General features: G+C 40.4%; 1 protein-coding gene across 12 annotated transcripts in view; it reads left to right on the top strand.

Moving 5' to 3' along the window:
• Window positions 1-16,190: 16,190 nt before the first annotated feature.
• tcf7 (transcription factor 7) overlaps window positions 16,191-19,844 on the top strand; it is a 219,048-nt gene continuing 215,394 nt past the window's right edge. For 5 of the 12 annotated variants that reach the window (XM_068043731.1, XM_068043736.1, XM_068043728.1 and 2 more), the window contains exons 1-3: window positions 16,191-16,660; window positions 16,784-16,850; window positions 17,001-17,113. In XM_068043731.1, the coding sequence (XP_067899832.1) occupies window positions 16,466-16,660; window positions 16,784-16,850; window positions 17,001-17,113 (375 nt within the window). In that variant the 5' untranslated portion in view covers window positions 16,191-16,465. The remainder of the gene's footprint in view (window positions 16,661-16,783; window positions 16,851-17,000; window positions 17,114-19,844) is intronic. The other 7 variants (XM_068043737.1, XM_068043739.1, XM_068043733.1 and 4 more) reach the window with 2 other exon arrangements.

Genomic DNA, 19,844 nt, shown 5'->3' with positions numbered 1-19,844 from the left:
TATCCAAGGCAGCCAGGATGCACCCTTTGAAGCTGGTTGGTTCTCTCTCTATATGGTTGTATCCAATGGCAACCAAAATGCACCTTTTCGGTAACTCCTGAGGCTTGCTTGTTCTTAAAGCAACACTGATCCTTTGCTGTCTTAAAGACATACCACATATTTCCCCAACAAAAAAATGACAGGATCATGACACCTTTGCCCCTGGTGGAATGAAACGCCATTCTTGGAATGTGTTTCATTACAATGGGTAAAAAATATAATTTGAAAAAAAATGCTTATACATTTTTTTTTCACATTTACACTTTTCTAAAATGTTAAGACTATGCAGCAAGTCCCACCAGAACATTTCAACTTTAAATTTTCAAAAAGGTTGTCCCAATTAACCCATTTAAAATTTCCTAGCATAGTCTTCCAATTGTTTCGTGTTTTCCCTCCAAGTGTCCCTATTGTCCATCACCTCAGCCAGGTGAACTGCACAGCTAGGAGCACTGACCACTACTGGGTTTATTATTCTCTGAGAAGTTTCTTGAGTACCCCTTAACCTATGTGGCATCACTTGACACTGGAAAACCCTGTCCGGTGTAACAAAAGCTGATTTTTTCTTACCCTGGAGTGTCAAAGGAATTCTCCAACACATATGTCTCTTTAAGACACGTTGTGTTACCCACTCTGTCCATACAGTCCATTAAATGAGAATTTGGGTAGGAGTCTGCTTTCTTTGCTACAGTGACTTTTCTAGAGTCTATGCAAATTTGAGTCGACCCACCAGTTTAGTCATCAAGACCATCTGCAAATTCCAGCTGTCCTGAGTAGGTTCGACTAAGCTGCCCTTCAGCATGCATTGGACCTCTGCTACCACTTGGGCCTGTCTGTCTGGACCTAAGCGACAAGGATGTTATTTTAAAGGAATGGTTCCCCCTATACCCACATCATGTGTGGCTAAGGTTGTACATGCTGGCTTATCCCTACAAACTTTTTGAAATGTTGTGAAAACCCTGGTTAGGACTTCATGCTGTTTTGCCTCTAAATGTAAACGCCGATTGTTTAATTTTCCTAGCCATTCTGTATTCGCTAACTGGATAGTTGGAAGTTCAATCTGAGAATTTCCTAGGCCTGCTTCTACCTCATCCTCACTATCCTTTTCCTTCTCAACAGTCCCAATTACCTGACATACCTGTACTGGCTTATCCTCCTCCCTGCGGTAATATTGTTTGAGCATATTAATGTGACACAACTGGTTCTTCTTCCGGCGATCAGGGTGTCAATCAAGTAATCTACCTTACCCACTCTTTTGATCACTCTATACGGACCACTGAACCGTGCTTTTAATGGTTCTCCCTATAACAGTAACAACACTAATACTTCATCCCCTGGTATTATGGTAGGTTGTGGTTTTCCCAACATTTGACAGGTATGGCATGTCCTACAAAATTGTCTCACATCCTTTGTAAGAACTGGCTAGTAATAATGTTTGCTTATGTCTGATTTAGTCTTCTGAATTCCCCTATATCCTGCAAAAGGAATGTCGTATGCTAACCTTAATAATACTTGTCGATATTTAGGTGGTACCACGATCTGTTCACCAACTGTGTAACAGCCTCGACAACCAATTTTTTCTGCAGCACCTGTGGAAGAGTCTGTCACTCTAGTATTGGCCTTTATAGCCACTCCAGGCGCTGCTCCACAAACCACTGACCACCTCCAGGCGCTCACCCATTGTCTCCCGAGACAAGGAGGCCAAAGAAGAACTACCTGTTCAACAACTGTCCAGTCTTCGTTGGCAGGCCTATGAGGCGGCCTCCATTTCCTCCTCAAAACCCCATTTGTCATATAATAGCCTTCTGGAACTGCTTTCACCTCAGCTTCTGACAGAGCCATTTGTGCTATTCGTTATATCTCTGGATCAGCTTGCTGTGCTGCAATGATAGATGATCTGTTAAACATCTCATTTGGATTATCTAAATCCCCAAATAAGGTTTCAGACACTTAGCTATCTATTTGTGGTGCCCCTTTTACCGCCGGCAATGGATCCTGTTTAGCCATTGCTCAAGTAACTACACAAGCAGGAAATATTCCCGGAACTTGTTCCTGTAATTGCTTTGTTTCCTTCGTTTCACGTGGTTCCTCTGTAACTATGGGAGAAACTGATATTTTTGATCCAGCCAAATAATTTCCTCGGAGTAGATCAATTCCCTTTACTGGTAAACTGTGGACAACACCTACAGTAACTACCCCAGTTATTAAGTCATTCTCTAGGCGTACTATGTACAAAGATACGGGTATACACACCCCACCAATTCCATTAACTAAAACTTTAGCGTTCAAGGTGCTTTCTGGTGGAAACCTCATTTCTTTCCTCAGCAAGAGAGTTTGGATTGCTCCTGTGTCCCTGAGTATAATGATAGGTTTTCCTGCCTCACTTATAGGATACGGAGTTACTCTCCCCTTTGACAAAAATTCACTATAACTCTCAGGTATTTTATTCTTAACCTCTACACTCCTTTTAGTTTCAATATCTGGTTTCATATTCACAGCTGTCATTAAAGCCTGGTCTGTTATACTCTCAGTCAGAGTCTTTTCCTCTGCACTAACTTTGCGCACCCCAACAAGTCTCATGGGTTTCCCTCACAATTTCCAGCACTCTGGCAAAGATGACCCATTTTGTTGCAATGATAAAACTTTGGCTTGCAAACCTCACTTCTACCCTCAGCACCTTCCTTTCTGACCTAAGGAGGTGATCGTGGGGCATTCCCAGCTGGTCCTTCTTGTTCCGGGCTACTTGCCTTCCTTTCACTCTACCACTTTCTATCCTTCTCGGGTTTATGGGGGTGATGGACAAAATAGGTTGGTTTATTCACAAGCTCAAAATCATCAGCAATCTCTGCTGCTAGCCTAGCTTTCAAAACTTTCAGGTTATCTATATGAGTTCTCACTACTGAAGGAATGGAGTTTTTAAACTCTTCTAAGAGAATCAATTCTCGAAGTTTCTGATTTGTGGTTTCTATCTTTAATGCCCGCATCCAACGGTCAAAATCCATTTGCTTCACTGTCTCAAATTCTAAGTATGTCTTCCCAGCCAATCTCCGTAAGTTCCGAAACTTCTGATGGTAAGCTTCAGGGATTAACTCATACGCAGCGAGAATAGCCTTTTTTGCCATCTCATAATCTGCAGAAGTCTCTTCAGGAAGCATGACATACGCTTCATGAGCTCTGCCTACCAGCCTGCCCCAAATAAGTAGTGTCCAGCTTTCTTTTGGCCATTTCATCTGTTTGGCTATTTTTTCAAAATATATGAAAAATGCCTCTACGACCCTTTTCTCGAACTTAGGAAGAGCCTGTATAAATTTAAACGATTTCTCACTGGGTCCTGATCTAAATTTAGATTCTTCCTGACCCGAATTTTCCCTGGATTTAAGACTACCCTTTTGTCTTAAGTCCATCTCTTTTAAATTAAATTCCCTCTCTTCCTTTTCACTTTCTCCCTTTCCGCCAATTTAACTTTTCTTATTGCTATTGCTTTTTCTTTTTCCCTTTCCTCTTTTTCCAAGTTAAGTTTTCTTAATTCCTTTTCTGCCTCAAGTTTTTCATTTCTAACTGAATCCTAGCCAATACCACTGCATCACTCTCAGACTTACTACCTTCTTGTCTATCGTATTCCCTTTCTTGTTCCTCGTATTCCCCTTCATCAGTATCATCGTCTACTAATTCCAGATGTTTGGTTATTATGTCAATTATCTCTCCTTTTTTTGGCACCTGATTTCAATTCCAACCCCAATTTCACTGCTAATTCTTTTAGTTTGTTCTTAGTTAGTTATCAAGTCACTCGGGTAAACATTCTGCTTTCCCAAAAACTCTGCTACAGTCACTAATGCCATTACAATGGTATAGACTGTACCTTATTATACAAGAGACCTGGTTCTTTTATTTCTTTGTAATTCACATTAGATTTAGATCACAACAGTAGAGTTTCCAACTGCTATGATCCCAGATGAGGGAGCAATTAAATATGATGCCAAACGCAAGACCCCAATTTAAATATGTTATCTCAGAAACGAGTAATTAATATAATTCTAAATGCGAGCCCTCCAAATTAGTCTGATTCTGATGCGAGCCACCGAATTAAACATGATTCAAATGCAAGCAAGCCCCCAGTTAAAATGTGATTCAAATCCCAGATAAGAAACTGAATTAATATGTTAAGACCAACCGCTCCAGTCAAAGTCCCAAATCAAAATATACGATTCTGATTGTGGTGGGAGAAATGCACTGTTAATTCAATCCCGTCACTCCACAGATCGCCTAACATATCATTTAAATTTTCCAAGTTAAAGAAAGACCCAGCCAAATTGTACCATCTATTAACCCCTGAATAAGGCTAACCAAACCAGGTGTCTTTAAATCAACAAATTAACTGTTTAATTAGAAAAACTAAATTCTTAAACACGACTAAGATATAAACAACATTTAAAATAGAAAAAATTAGAGTCCTTGCAGATTTATGCTCCTGCCAGATGTGGAACAATCCAAGGTTGTTTAAGGTCCTCACAGCCGTCTGATGGGGAGAAAAGATTCTTCAACAGTAGAACAGTCCACAGTCTAATCCAGAAGTCGAAATTGTTGCTTTCCTTCTCCAGCTTTAGAATTTTTGAGGGATAAAAGATTGTCACAGTCTAACTTCCCTTCCTTCTGTTTAAACTATCAGAGATCTCTGTTTTGGCGTGACCTTTTAGAATTTTGAGAGAGAATAATAAATAAACAGACTAAGTTCTCTTCCTTTAGTTTAAATGGTCCGACAGTGCTCCTTTCAGGTGCTAACATACAGCTGTCTGTCTGTATCCTCTGTTAGAACAGGCTTGTTTTTCCACTATAAGACAGTTCAAAATTAACTTGTAACAAATGTATCTCTTGATGTTCAGTCCAAGTAGCTGTATCCAGGGCAACCAAGATGCACCCTTTGAAGCTGGTTGGTTCTCTCTCTATATGGTTGTATCCAACGGCAACCAAAATGCACCTTCTCGGTAACTCCTGAGGCTTGCTTGTTCTTCAAGCAGTACTGTTCCTTTGCTGTCTTAAAGCCACCACATATTTCCCGAAAAAAAACCAGCACTTTGTCTCGGACTCAGAAGGTCAAGTCCCATTCCAGGACTTGAGCACACCAATCTCGGCTCATGCTCCAATGTAGTACTGGGGGAGTGCTACGCTATTGGAGGTGCCGTCTTTTGGATGAGATGTTGAACCCAGTCTGCCCTCTCAGGTGGATGTAAAGGATCCCATGGTACTTTTTTGAAGAAGAACAGGGGAGTTATCCCAGTGTCCTGGCCAATATTTATCCCTCAATCAACATCACAAAAAAAGCGGATTATCTGGTCATTATCAGACGGCTGTTTGTGGGAGTTTTCTGTGTGCAAATTAACTGCCATGTTCCCTACATTACAACAGTGACCACACTTCAAAAGTACTTCTTTGACTGGGATGTCCAGTAGTCATGAAAGGCACTATGTAAATGTAAGTGTTATTTAAATAATGTTCTTCTTCTGCATACTATTTAGATATCTTATCTCCATTATCTATTAAATAAGTCAGCCTGGGATATTAATGCTTTCATTGATTATTCAGTAGATATCTGACTCTGGTAAAATTGAATGTAATAGCCAGAATAATACCCAAACTTTGGAGGAACTGTGTGGGACAATAGATTTGTACACTTTTATTGTGTTGCTGCTTCAAATCCAGACCTCTCTGTTATGTAGAATAATTATTGTGCCATCTTAATCCGATCTTAGTAAACATTGGCAAAACTTGATAACCTTACTCAAAGAGATCACTCAGAGAGATTGGAAAGATTACTTCTGTGGAATATTGGTGCAATAGGAAATCTATTCAAGAATATAATTAGTGGACTAAAAAGCAAATATTATAACCTTGAAAGGCAAAAGGTATACTTCCAGAGTGATGCAACAATTGTCTTTGAGAGTGATCTGATCTGTTATTAAACAAAATGAGAAGGCACAAATAAGGGTGAAGAATACTAGCAAGAATGAATATGGAGAAGATTATACAAAGCAACAGAAGGAGACCAGGAAAATAATAAGGAAGGAAAAAGAATACATGGAAAAGAATATGCAGTTGATATCGAAAATAAAATTTAAAAGAAAAATAAGTACACCAAAAAGAGTAGTAGAAGAGGAAATAGGATCATTAAGTATAGATTTTGGTGTGATAATTATAATGGATAAAGACATGGTGAAAATTTTAAATAAACATTTTGTTTCAGTCGTCACATTCAGGAAAGAGAGCACAATACCAAGTACAATGATGACTATAGATTGGTGAAGGGGAGAAATTTACGGGGATTGACAAGGGATTGGAGACCCAGCTTGTCATTCTTTATAAATAATGGCCCGGATTTAGGAATAGACTGGAGTATATCCAAGTTTGCAGATGATGCTGAGCTAGAAGATATAATAAATATTGAAAATAGCCCAAGATTACAAATAGATTTAGCTAAATTAAGTAAGTGAGGAGAACATTGGAAGATATATATTAATGTAATGAAGTGCCAGGCAGTGCACAATAGAATGGCAGATGGAAGAATTGGTAGTAATCTTATGAGCCCACTCTGTCAGCAAGGAGCCTTACTTACCAGCAGCACAAATTGGAAATTCAGGCACACACTGCCAAAAATTTCCCAATTGCCATGGACAGTACAGGTTTCCAATTTGTGCCTCATACCCAATCCTAAATCTGCCCTTGCCCAACATCTACAGACAGTGACCAGGATTGATTTTTCCCATTCCTGTTCCAGGTACGCTAAGCCTAATTGTAGTACCTCTGCTGGCCTGCCTTCCAAGTCAAATCAGCTAACTCAACATACACCATGGATCAAATAAGTACTTTCCTAATCTGACAGGGTCAAGATGGTTCTTTACCATGAATCTATCCACTGAGTCTTTGGGGAGTTTCTGATGTAAGTTATTCTTTTTTATATAATCGTTTTTGGTTTTCACCAATTTCCCCCACCCCCTTCACTCCTGAGGGTTCTGACCTTGCGTTGGAATGTCATTCGACAGGTGCTAGACACCCTCTGGTGCATCATCCAATGGTCCTTTAGTCAGTGAATTTAGATAATGAGTGTCAGCAGGCCTAATGACCACAGAGGGACACCAGAACAAAGCTTGATGCTGTTGATCTGATGAAAGGTCACAGACCCTGAAACGTTAACTCTGCTTCTCTTTCCACAGATGCTGCCAGACATGCTGAGTATTTCCAGCACTTTCTGTTTTTATTAAAGCTTGATGCTATCCTGCCATAGGCACACTTCCTACTGAGGTCACTGGATAATCATCAAGATCTGGCTGGTGTTCCCCTTGCTAAAATGGGAAACTGAAGCCGACTGTACTGCTCCTACTCCTGCCCATCTAGGATCGGATAACTTGGCAAAGGCTGGTGATCAGACATGGGACCAGCTACTAAAGCCTGGCTCGGGTATAAAATTAAAACCCAATCCCGGCCAACCCGACAACAGCCAATCCGAACCCAACCCAGGCCCGAATCCTTTAATTTTTTTAAATGCCCGACCCGAACCTGACACGTGTAGTCAGGTTTGGTCGGGTAGTCAGGCTTTACTGCAGAGTGCGAAGTCTGGACTGCACATTTCCCGCCATGACGTCCTGAATATTCATTTGAAGATTACTTCCCAGAGCAAGGCAGCACTGTCCACGTCCAGCCCGACCCGACCCAATCCTGAATGCTGGACCTGGAAGAGAGAGACAACCCAACACACGTCGTCGGGTCTGGTCGGGTTCGGGTAGCCACACTTTACCAGCTACTCACTGACTAGAGTCACTGGGCCATCAATGGAACTCGTAGCTTAGATTTTCAGATCCATGCTATTTTAATGTCAGTATCAACCTTTGTATTTTAAATGGATTACCAGAGACATTATTTTAATGTCAGTATCAACCTTTGTATTTTAAATGGATTACCAGAGACATTAAAATAATCCTGGAATATATTTAATTTTAAACCGATTACAGCTGCTGTTAAAGTAATACCAATGTTAAACTTACATAACCTTCGTTAAAATAAATGCAATTTCATATGTTTAAATCTATGTCACCCTTACAAAGTATAAATGCCGCTCATAACGTTTCTCTGATGCTCCTGTGTATAAGCGTTTATATTTTCGGGAACAATTTGCCCAGATAATACTCAGTAGAGCATTACAATATAAAGCCTGTTAGTCTGCATGTAAAGGCCTTCTTTGCAAACCCAGTCCTGAGGGCTTTAATTCCTTATCATTGAGTCTGGTAATGCTAAATTGTTAACGATCCACTCATTCTGCAATGTGAGCAATACAATCTCACATCACAACCATGCACAGCTACACAAACATACAAGGAAATGAACTTTATACTGGAGGGGGGGGGGTCACTCCTACTTTTCCGGTCACGTGGCCACGTGGCATTTCCAAATATGGTCGCATAAAGGCCACCGAGCCGCCAGATCAAAGGGAGCCGCCGTCTACAGCTTTCCAATCGCATCCTTGTGGTTAAAAACATGACAACAGCCCGATCGTTTTCTCACGCCACACGCAATCTCCATCTCCCCCGCAGTCCTATACATTCCGTGCTAAATGCAGCACAATCATCTCCTTTATTTCGATGAAAAGCCCTGCAATTAGATTCAGTACAACACCACCTCCCCCCTCCCATCATCGTTTGGGAAAAGGGAGGGGGAAAACTCGTGTAGCAAAGGCGTGAACTGGCGGCTACATCAAAGCGATCTCAGCCTGTGTATTAATGAGATCCTTTGTTTCCTGGCTGCAATGCAACAGGTTCTCTCACATTTGCCAATGAGGGAATGCTTTTTTTCTGTTCCATGTGGGAGGGCTGAAAATCTCTTAGCTTCTGTTTCTTTATCGTAGGACATGTAAGAAAAAATGATCTACAGCGGAATCAGTGTTACGCAGAAATGTCTAAATACACGACCTCCATCGTAATATTAACTTTATTTCCCTCTATGATCAGTTCACACTATATGTTTACTTATTTTGCAAAATGTTACAATGCAGTACATGCTTTTACCTTTCATCGGTACCTATTCGCCAAGTTATTTCCGCTTGGATTTTAGTCGATTTATAAAAAGTAATAATTGAAATTTACAACAGGGAATAACCTATAAGTCTTTGAGAGCTAAAGGAAACTTTTATTTCTGTTACAACCAAAACTATATATGCAGACATTAAAAAAAATGCGCCTGGATGCAAAGTGCTGATAAATCCGGCATTTAAAAAATATCTTTGATCGTAACAAAAAGACAATTGTTGGCAGCGTGATTGCAGAATATTACAGCAGCATTTAGCTGGCTTGCAGGCTATTTAATAGAATGATAGAATGGTTACAGCGCAGAAGACGGCCATTCGGCCCGACGTGTCTGCGCCGGCTCTCTGCAAGAACAAATCACCCAGACACACTCCACCATCTTTTCCCCTAGCCCTGCAAACTTTTCCTCCTCAGATAAATATCCAGTTCTCTTTTGAAGGCCTCGATTGAATCTGCCTCCACCACACTCTCAGGCAGTGGATTCCAGATCCTAACCACTCGCTGTGTAAACATGTTTTTCCTCATGTCACTGTTGTTTCTTTTGCCAATCAACTTAAATGGGTTTCCTCCACTTCTGTATCCTTCCGCCAATGGGAACAGTTTCTCCCTATCTACTCCGTCCAAACCCCTCATGATTTTGAACACCTCTATCAAATCTCCTCTTAATCTTCTCTTCTCAAGGAGAACAGATCTAGCTTCTCCAATTTATCCACATAACTGAAGTTCCTCATCCTGGAGCCATTCTTGTGAATCTTTTCTGCACTCTCTCTATTGCCTTAATATCCTTCCCAAAGTGTGGTGTGCAGATCTGGACATATTACTCCAGTTAAGGTTGAATCAGTGTTTTATACAAGATTATCATCACGTTCTTGTTTTTGTACTCTATTCCCATATTTATAAAGCCCAGGATTCCATACACTTTATTAACCGCTTTCTCAAACGGCCCTGTAACCTTCAATGATTTGTGCACATATACCCCCAGGTCCCTCTCCTTCTGCACTCCCTTTAGAATTGTACCCTTTAATTTATATTGCCTGTCCTCAGTCTGCCGAACAAAATGAATTACTTCACACTTTTCTGCATTAAATTTCATCAGCCACTTGTCGGCCCATTCCACCAGATTATGTCCTGTTAAGGTTTATCACTACCTTCCTCACCGTTCACAATACTTCCAAGTTTTGTGTCATCCACAAATTTTGAAATTGTGCCCTTTACACCCAAGAATAGGTCATTAATATAGATTAAGAAAAGCAGTGGTCCTAATACTGACTCCTGGGGAACCCCACTATATACCATCCTCCAGTCTGAAAAACAACCGTTCACAGCTACTCTCAGTTTCCTGTCACTCAGCCAATTTCATATCCATGCTGCTACTGTCCCTTTTATTCCATGGGCTCTAACTTTGTTGACAAGCCTGTTATGTGGCATTTTATCAAATGCCTTTGGAAGTCAATGTACACCACATCAACCACATTACCCTTATCAACCCTCACTGTTACCTCATCAAAACACTCCAGCAATTTAGTTAAATATGATTTGCACTTAACAAATCCGTGCTGGCTTTCCTTAATTGATCATATTTTCAGAGCTTGGGACTGTACAGGACTGGACCGAAAGTCTTACTGTGCACTACGCTGTGTCTGTGATTTCTGGAGGAAAGAAATACAAAGTAATGTAATTGTTTTAAAGCTCAGGGGTTCTCCTCTGTGTCAGAACCAATATTTATCCCTTAACCATCATCACTAAAATAGATTATCTGGTCATTTATCACATTGTTTTTTGTGGGATCTTGCAATAAGCAAATTGGTTGATGGTTTAACTATATTACGACAGTGACTATATTTCGAAGTACTTCATTGGCCAAAAGGCAGTATGAGACATCTTGAGGTCATGAAAGGTGCTACATAAATGCAAGTTCTTTCTTTTAAAGATTAATAAGCCACAACCAGGGATGAATCAACTAACACATTTTTGCAAACCACAGGAGCTTAACTTTAAAAAAATTGACTCTTTCTCTGTATCTGTGAATGTGCCCATTTACGCAAGAGTGTGAGAATACATCTGTGAACATTGTGTGTGTGTGTGTGTGCAAACCTATCTGTGTAAGTGTGTGGGTGTTATATGTGTGTATGTGTCCGGTCTGTGCCGAATGTAAGAGTATCTGTATGTAAGTCTGTTCTCTGCATATTAAAGTATGTGCAAGTCTGTGTCTATATGAATGTGTGCAAGTGTGTATAAATTACCATATATTTGAGTTTCTATTCATGTTTCCATCTGTATTTGTCAGTTTATATGTCAGAGTGTATATGTGCAAGAATATATTTGTACATAAACATAAACAAGTTGACCCTTAGGACCAAGCTGATGGTTTATAAGGCCTGTGTTCTCAGCACCTTACTATATGGCTGTGAAACATGGGCAACTTAGAGCTACCAGGAAAAGAAGCTCAATAATTTCCATCTTTACTGTCTGTGGCACGTTATGTGTATATCCTGGCAGGACAAAATCACAAATGTGGCAGTCCTCTCAAAGGCAGAGCTCCCAAGTGTATTGGCACTAATCAAACAGAGGCAGCTTCAGTGGATCAGACATGTCCGCAGGATGGAAGACAGTCGCATGCCCAACGACCTTTTGTATGGTGAGGTAGCCGGTGCCAAATGACCAGTGGGATGCCCAAAGCTCCGCTTCAAGGATGCTTGAAAGTGTGACATGAAGGCCCTAAATCACAGAATCACAGAATTGTTATAGCGCAGAAGGTGGCCATTTGGCCCATCAGCACCGGGGAGTCACTAGCTAGCGAAAGAGGGAGATGGCGACACATCCTGTGGACTGGTGTGCACTACGAATGACCAGTTGCTACAGCAGCTTGGCAACAGGCGCAAACATCAAAAACAACTCAGAGGGTCACTTGGCAGCTTAACGTGCAGCACTTGTGGCAGAACCTGCCTCTTAAGAATTGGCCTTCACAGACATCAGCAAAGGTGCACCAAGAGAAGTCATCCCACCTAAATGGATTGTTTGCTGCGTGTCCATCATCTTTCATAGATGGAAGGATGCCAAACCAAACATATGTGAGTGTGAATGTGCCAGTGTTGTGAATATATCTGTGTTTGTGTCTGCGATTGTGAATGTGTGCTTGTGTTAATGCACTTGTATGTGAGAACACCTTGGGACATTTTGTTGCAAGAGACACTACATAAGTGCAAATTGTGTGAATGTGAAAGTAAATGTATACGTATGCATGTATGAATGTCTGTCTAATTGTGCATTTATTCATATGCATGAAAATGGATGTGTGTGCGTTTATATGAATGTGTCTCTGTGTATGTGGGTGTGTCTGTGTATTGATCTATGTGTATATGATTGTGTCTTCTGACATTTTGTTTTGTGAAATTCACTGCAAAAGTGCAACTTGTGCGCATGTCTAAAGGCATATTCAAATGCATGCAGTGTTTGCAGATGCTTTTTTTCTCCCCTGGAACAGAAATTCAGCAAATTCATGGTGAAGTTGCAGATTTGCTGCTTCAAGAGAGTTGACAAAGAATCACTGCTGCTCTACTTTTTTATAATTTCTGTCAACAGCAGAGTCTGCTGCTGGAGTGAAGCTGCAGCTGGGACAAGCAATGAGAATATGATCAAGGAGGGAGAATGTGTCTGTGCACTTGGAGCCACTTGGAGGGCAGAATGCCTCTGTGAAGTGGGTGGGGTTGGAGGAAGAAGGTGCCTCCTTGAAGAGGGGAGGGAAGTGACTGGTCAGCTAGATTTTGGGGGAAGTGATTTGGGGCTGGACATCTCTCAAAAATGGATGAATACAAATGTCACTTCTTTTTTCTACTTTTTTAAATAAAACACTTATCAGTAATGCAGTTATAATGTTTAAAGTTGACCAGAATGCACCATATTTAAGGCAAAAATTCAAAATTTCCCAGAAAACATGCCCCTGAAGCTTCTTTAATTTGCATATTCATAAGGGGTGGGAACAACATTTGGAACGAATTCATATTTCTACATTTTCTGCCTTTAGCCCTGGAACCTGTGTGTAGGATATGTGAGTGTGCTTGAATGTTTGTTGGTGAATGTGAATGTGGCCTTGGTCAACATCAGCGGTATATACTTTTTTTGTTTGATTACACCTCTGTAAAGCACCTTGGAATGTTTTTCTGCATTAAAGGTGCTATTTCAATGCAAGTTGTTGTTTGTGACTATGTCTGTGGTGCATTACCCCTCCTTAACCATTTTAATTTCTGCGTAGCCTGTAATATCTTTGATCATTCCATTCTTTCCGCCACCTCTCCTCCACAGTTCACCTCTGTGGTAGCACCCTCTCATGGTTCTAACCTTCCATTTTCCAATGTAGCCAGCACGTCTACCATGATTCCCCATTCCAATTCTGCATGGTTACCTCGAGCATGTACAAAGTCTTCATCCTTGTTATCTTCCTTTCCCCCACATTGAAGCCGCCTCTGAGAAACATTATCCATTAGCTTGGAGTCACTTTTATATGTATTTGGATGATACTAAGATTTATTTTCTTGAAATCACAATTGTGACTAAACATTCCAATACCAAGTTACAAATGAGCCAACGATTTCTCAAATTTAACACTGGCAACTCCAAAAGCATCTATTTAGTTTTCACCAGAACCTCTGAAGCCCTTGATTCCAGCCCCCTCATTGGCTGCTCTCTTAGGCTGTACTCACTGGTGCACAATCTCTGTGTCCTCTTTGCTTTTGGGCTGAGGTTGAAATCCATGTTCAGCTATTGCTAAGAATATTAGTTCCACTTTAGTAACATCGCTTATTCCTGACCTCATTTCACTGCATGGAAACATTAATTTGTGACTTCATCACCTGTAGGCTCAATTTCTCCCATCCTCTCTTCCTTATCCTCTCAAGCTCCAGTCTACATAAACTCCAACGTGTCCAAATTTCCATTTGTGTTGTCTCCTATACTGAGTTTTGGACACTCACTCCCACAGTCCTCACTGTGATCTACACTAGCTCACTGTACTATGCACATTGGTTTCAAAATCTTCACCCTAGATTACATATCCTTGCATCATCTCATCCCATTCTATGTCGGCAACTTCCTGCAGCCCTACATCCCAGCCCACATGCTCTGCTCTTGCAAAGTTGATCTCCTATGCCTCCCTGTCTCTCTGCTCTACCATCATTAGCAGAGCCTTCAGCCATGATGGCCCTGCACTCCAGAATTTTCTTCTTCAGCTCTCCTGCTCCATCTTTTCTTACATTCAAAAACATACTTAAAATCTGGTTAGCCGAAGTGATTATTCTCATAGCTGCTGTTCGATTTTATTACACCCACTTTGTGAAGTGTCTTAGGGCAATTCACAATATGAAAGGTGCTTTATAAGTGCATGTTAAGTGTAAGTACAGGTGTGAAAGTTTAGGTCATGTACCTGTGTATCTCTGTATTTAAGTTTGCGTCTGGATTTGTGCCTGTGTATGTCTGTATTTAAGTTTGTGCCTGTGTATGTCTGTATTTAAGTTTGTGTCTGGATTTGTACCTGTGTATATCTGTATTTAAGTTTGTGTCTGGATTTGTGCCTGTGTATATCTGTATTTAAGTTTGTGCCTGTATATGTCTGTATTTAAGTTTGTGTCTGGATTTGTGCCTGTGCATGTCTGTATTTAAGTTTGTGTCTGGATTTGTGCCTGTGCATGTCTGTATTTAAGTTTGTGTCTGGATTTGTGCCTGTGTATATCTGTATTTAAGTTTGTGCCTGTATATGTCTGTATTTAAGTTTGTGTCTGGATTTGTGCCTGTGCATGTCTGTATTTAAGTTTGTGTCTGGATTTGTGCCTGTGTATATCTGTATTTAAGTTTGTGCCTGTGTATGTCTGTATTTAAGTTTGTGTCTGGATTTGTACCTGTGTATATCTGTATTTAAGTTTGTGTCTGGATTTGTGCCTGTGTATATCTGTATTTAAGTTTGTGCCTGTATATGTCTGTATTTAAGTTTGTGTCTGGATTTGTGCCTGTGCATGTCTGTATTTAAGTTTGTGTCTGGATTTGTGCCTGTGCATGTCTGTATTTAAGTTTGTGTCTGGATTTGTGCCTGTGTATATCTGTATTTAAGTTTGTGCCTGTATATGTCTGTATTTAAGTTTGTGTCTGGATTTGTGCCTGTGCATGTCTGTATTTAAGTTTGTGTCTGGATTTGTACCTGTGTATATCTGTATTTAAGTTTGTGTCTGGATTTGTGCCTGTGTATATCTGTATTTAAGTTTGTGCCTGTATATGTCTGTATTTAAGTTTGTGTCTGGATTTGTACCTGTGTATATCTGTATTTTAAGTTTGTGTCTGGATTTGTACCTGTGTATATCTGTATTTAAGTTTGTGTCTGGATTTGTACCTGTGTATATCTGTATTTAAGTTTGTGTCTGGATTTGTGTCATATTTAACTAAATATGTCTGTGTGTGTAACTGTATCTGTGCTTGTGCATGTCTGTATTTAACCATGAATGTGTATCACGGTATCAGTGTTGGTAAACATATTTGTGTGTGAAGATATCTGTGTGGCTGTTTGTGTCTCCATTTGTGAATGTGTGAGAGTATACCTGTGTATATACCTGTGGGCATTCTTTGTATGAGAGACCTTCTCATTATCTATCTACATTATTCTATCCGGCCCACTTTAACCCTTACCTCTCCTCCAGTAGACATAAACAACATTTACCCGTCTTTAAACTTAATAACTCAAAACTGACAAGTTAAATAATTCAGCAAAAAAGTTACATGATCTATTGATCAAACTGAATTACAGTTTAGAAAGCAACATAAAGGAACACTTTATTTTCAAAACGGGTATTGAGAAAATGTATAGTAAATAGTTATTTGTCAGGGGAGACATGGGCTCATTGCTTCTCTCCACGCATATTAATATCGGGTTTTAAAACAGCTGCGTGGAAAGATATTTTAAAAAGTTGTGGGGTGGGGGATTGATTGCAAAAGCATGGACCTATTAGGAAAATGATGATGATTTTAAAGTGTTTCGTTGATGAAACAATTGAATCCCCCCCCCTCCCGTCAATGAAGCTGTCAATCAAAAGGCGGTACTCTTTGATGTTGAGGAGCCGTCGCCTTGGTCCTAAACACAAACTGCTTCAGATCTTTTTTCTCTCCCTGCTGTCGTACTTTCACTGAGATCTTTTCTCTCTCTCTCTCTTTCTGTCTCCCGCTCCCACTGACTGCAACTTTACATTGCATTCCCTCGGTTGCATACAGCAAGCGGCACAAGTCCCGGTCAGTAACTTTGAATAGCGCAAAGTGAAGGAGTGGAGAGGTGGAGAGGTGGGGTGGGGGTGGGGGGGGAAAGAGAAAAAAAAATCCTAAGGAAAATGCCGCAGCTGAACAGCGGTGGAGGGGATGATCTGGGGGCGAACGATGAAATGATCTCCTTTAAGGACGAAGGAGAGCAGGAGGAGAAAATCTCCGAGAACGCTCTCACAGAGAGGGATTTAGCAGACGTGAAGTCATCGTTAGTCAACGAGTCGGAGACTAACCAGAACGCGAATCCTGCATCCGATCCAGGGGTGAGTGAAAGAGTTTGATCTTTGCTCCAGTTAATGAATTTCCAGTCGATTAAGACACACGCGTTCATATAACACAGGCAACTCCATCTCATGCAAATTCTTCTTTCACATGATTCCGAACAGGCAATCAGACGTTCACAGGACAGTCAAAGAATTTACCAAGACAAATCCAGAAGTCACATCGATGACGGTAGGTCGGTTTACTTGCATTTGTTTTTGCATAGACCTGCCATGAAAACAATCCTGACTTCATTCATTCCCTTTATTCGCCAGACGTTTACAACAAAGTTTGTGGATGTCAACTAGCCATTAAAACTTTCCCCCATGCTTTCTCATGCAGTTATAAAGCAGCGTCAAGATGGAGGTACATTCAAAGGGACAGCCTACTCGGGGTATCCCCACTTTCTGATGCTCCAGGACCCCTACCTGTCTAATGGATCCCTCTCTCCATCTGTAAGTCCCGGGCACTTTATGTACGTTGCAAGAATTGTACATCTCAGTCCCACACCTCTCATTATTTCAGGCTTATTTTCCTTTGGAAGGGGGAATTAGCGAGCTTATTGCAGGAAATAAACTCATCAACTAGTCATCGGCTCATTCAGAAGCTAAATTTAATGTTTGGGTTGTGGGGGATGGGGAGGAGGGGGGGGGCTCTTTTTTTCTTTGAGTTCGCTGAGTTGCTGATCTCGGAAATATGGTTTAAACTTTTTTTTTGTCTGATTAATACCTTGCTCAGATTCACGGAATGTTTCCCAGTCAGCGTTGTCTTTTGACACACTTCAACTCAGTCAAAATAAGATAAAATGCATCTCTTGTGGTTGCCGCCTTGTGCCTGGTGAAGAGTAGTCACCGTTTGTTGGGTTTATTTTTGCTGTTGTACAGTGTGAGTAAACAAATGCTGGAGATTTGTCAGCGTCAAGTTATCCATTGGTAGTTTTGGTGTCTTCGGGTCGGGTGGTCGCGGGGGAGGGGGGGGGGTGCGATGACAATTCATTTCAATTCATTTTCTGCTTCTAATACTTTTTAACTTTTAAGAAAACTGGCACAATAGCTTCGATTTTCTGGAACGTTAACAACCCTGCTAGGTTTGGTAGCAGCCTTGTTCTGCAACAGGCCCAATATTGCTGTCGGGGGACTAGCAATAGAATAAACTAGGTGTAATTCAGAGAAAACCCCGCAATACATCTACAATAATTCTCTGTTCTCAGCTGGAGACTTGAAAAAATATATATTCTGGGCTGTGTTGTAAGTCTCAATTATTTCCATTATTTTTCCTGGCCAAAAGTGAAACTGTTTCTGTTTGAGAAAATAATGCTCTGCTCTGTTAGATTCAGGTAAGCAATGAGATTCTTCCCAGAAATTATTTCCCATTATTTAACCTCAGTGGCATTTAAATACATTTCAAAAGTACAGATGGCAAACCAATTCTTTAAATCATATTCAGCACCATTGAAAAAAAAAACCTACACACAATCAGATTGTGGCACAGTGAACAATTGTATACAAATCACCTTTACCCAGTTCAGACTGTGGTATTGAAATATACTTGTATTGTCTGAAATGATTTGCATTTCAAAGTAATATCCCACCAGGCCTTCTCCTTGATGCATCAACATTTAAATCAAGGAATCAGCACTTTTCCAAGTAATGTTCTAAAATTCTATTCAAGAGACAAAATACTTGGAAACTGACAAAAACGTCACTTTCTGGAAAGAAAGCAGTTTTAAGAAGAATAGATGAAGTCATTTTTTTCAAATGAAAACTTATGACACAAATATGTGTATGTGATCATGTGATTAAACATGGACTACTTTTATTATGTTTAAGTGGGAAAATTCAGAGAACGCTGGCTTAATTTTTTGCCCACTGTATCATTTATTTGTTGAAAGGATTGTGAAATCTGCACACAATCATGCTACAAACACTTGTGGGAGACATTGCTTTTGTTCCATAATCTTGCATGACAAGAACAGGTACCATGCAACCAGCAGCTGTCAGCTTGTCAGTTTTCCCTTTTTTTTAACAAAAACCTTTGCTTATCTGATATCAGATAAATGTTCTGTTGAGCATTTCCACCTAAAAGCTCAAACCTCCACAATACGCTGCTGTGTTCCGTGTCTCGTACTGTTGTGCAATGTGGTTTGAGTGGTCGTTTTTTTTCTGACAGTGAAGCCAAATGGAAATCTTTTCAGTAAAGATAGGTTTGCTTGAGGACTAGAGGGCTAGTGAGGTGGTGAGTGGATGGGGCGGGGGGGTGGGGGGGGGTGGTGGTGCGTTGGGGGTGGTGGTATCAGAGCAGACACAAGATTTCTTGTTAGCTTAGTAATATAACACAGGCACTGTTGGAAAAAATGGCATTACTGTTTAATAACTGCTGACAGGCTCAGGGTTTCTGTGTATTAGACATCCTGTTCATTTCTCATGGATTGACTGACACAAGCTGTCAGAAGTCTCATTCAAGAGGTACTCTCACTGTCAGTGCTCCTTTTCAAAACCAAATAGTTAAACAAAAAGAACTGTGAATAACTTTGACTTCTTTACTCTGCCTATTTCTGTTTTGCGTTTTGGTAAATATTTCAGTTTGAACAGTGAGCACTGGTGATACTATCATGGGAACTTGTTTTCAGATAAGATACTGAGCTTGTTAGAATGAAAAAGCTAGATTATTGTCAGTAGGCGCAGGCAGCTCCAGCAACTTTGGATGTTTCAGCTGTGTACAGTTAATTTTTTTCTCTCATACCATCAGTCCCAGTAGCTTTACAAAGTCAATTTCCACAAAAATAGCACAATTTAAACAAAAAAGTCTCCAAAGAAATAAACTAACATAGAAAAAAGAGTGTTAAAGATTTGTTGTGTAATTTTTTGATCTTTAACCCATGGAGTTGCACTAATGATTTATCTCTGGGCTATGATTACACTGCTGGAGCCAATAACAAGATAGGTAAGAATGGTAGAGTTCTCTGTCTGGAGCTTGGAAATTGCACAAAAACAGTGTGGTCATGCCAATCTTTTTATTCTTGAGTCAGGATTGGCTAGAAACATGTCTTTGGATTGGGTTTTTAGCTCACAGCCAAGTTTGAATGAAATGAGAGTCGCCTCCAAAATAAACCTTGGGGAAAAAATTGAACAGGGTGATTATTACAGTTTGGTTCAACAACATGCTGTTGCAGTTGAAAACCTTTTA

The sequence above is a fragment of the Heterodontus francisci genome, chromosome 12 (assembly GCF_036365525.1).
Source record: "Heterodontus francisci isolate sHetFra1 chromosome 12, sHetFra1.hap1, whole genome shotgun sequence".
NCBI classification, from domain to species: domain Eukaryota; kingdom Metazoa; phylum Chordata; class Chondrichthyes; order Heterodontiformes; family Heterodontidae; genus Heterodontus; species Heterodontus francisci.
The sequence above is the reverse complement of the archived record's forward strand: the minus strand, read 5'-3'. Positions and strand labels throughout refer to the sequence as shown.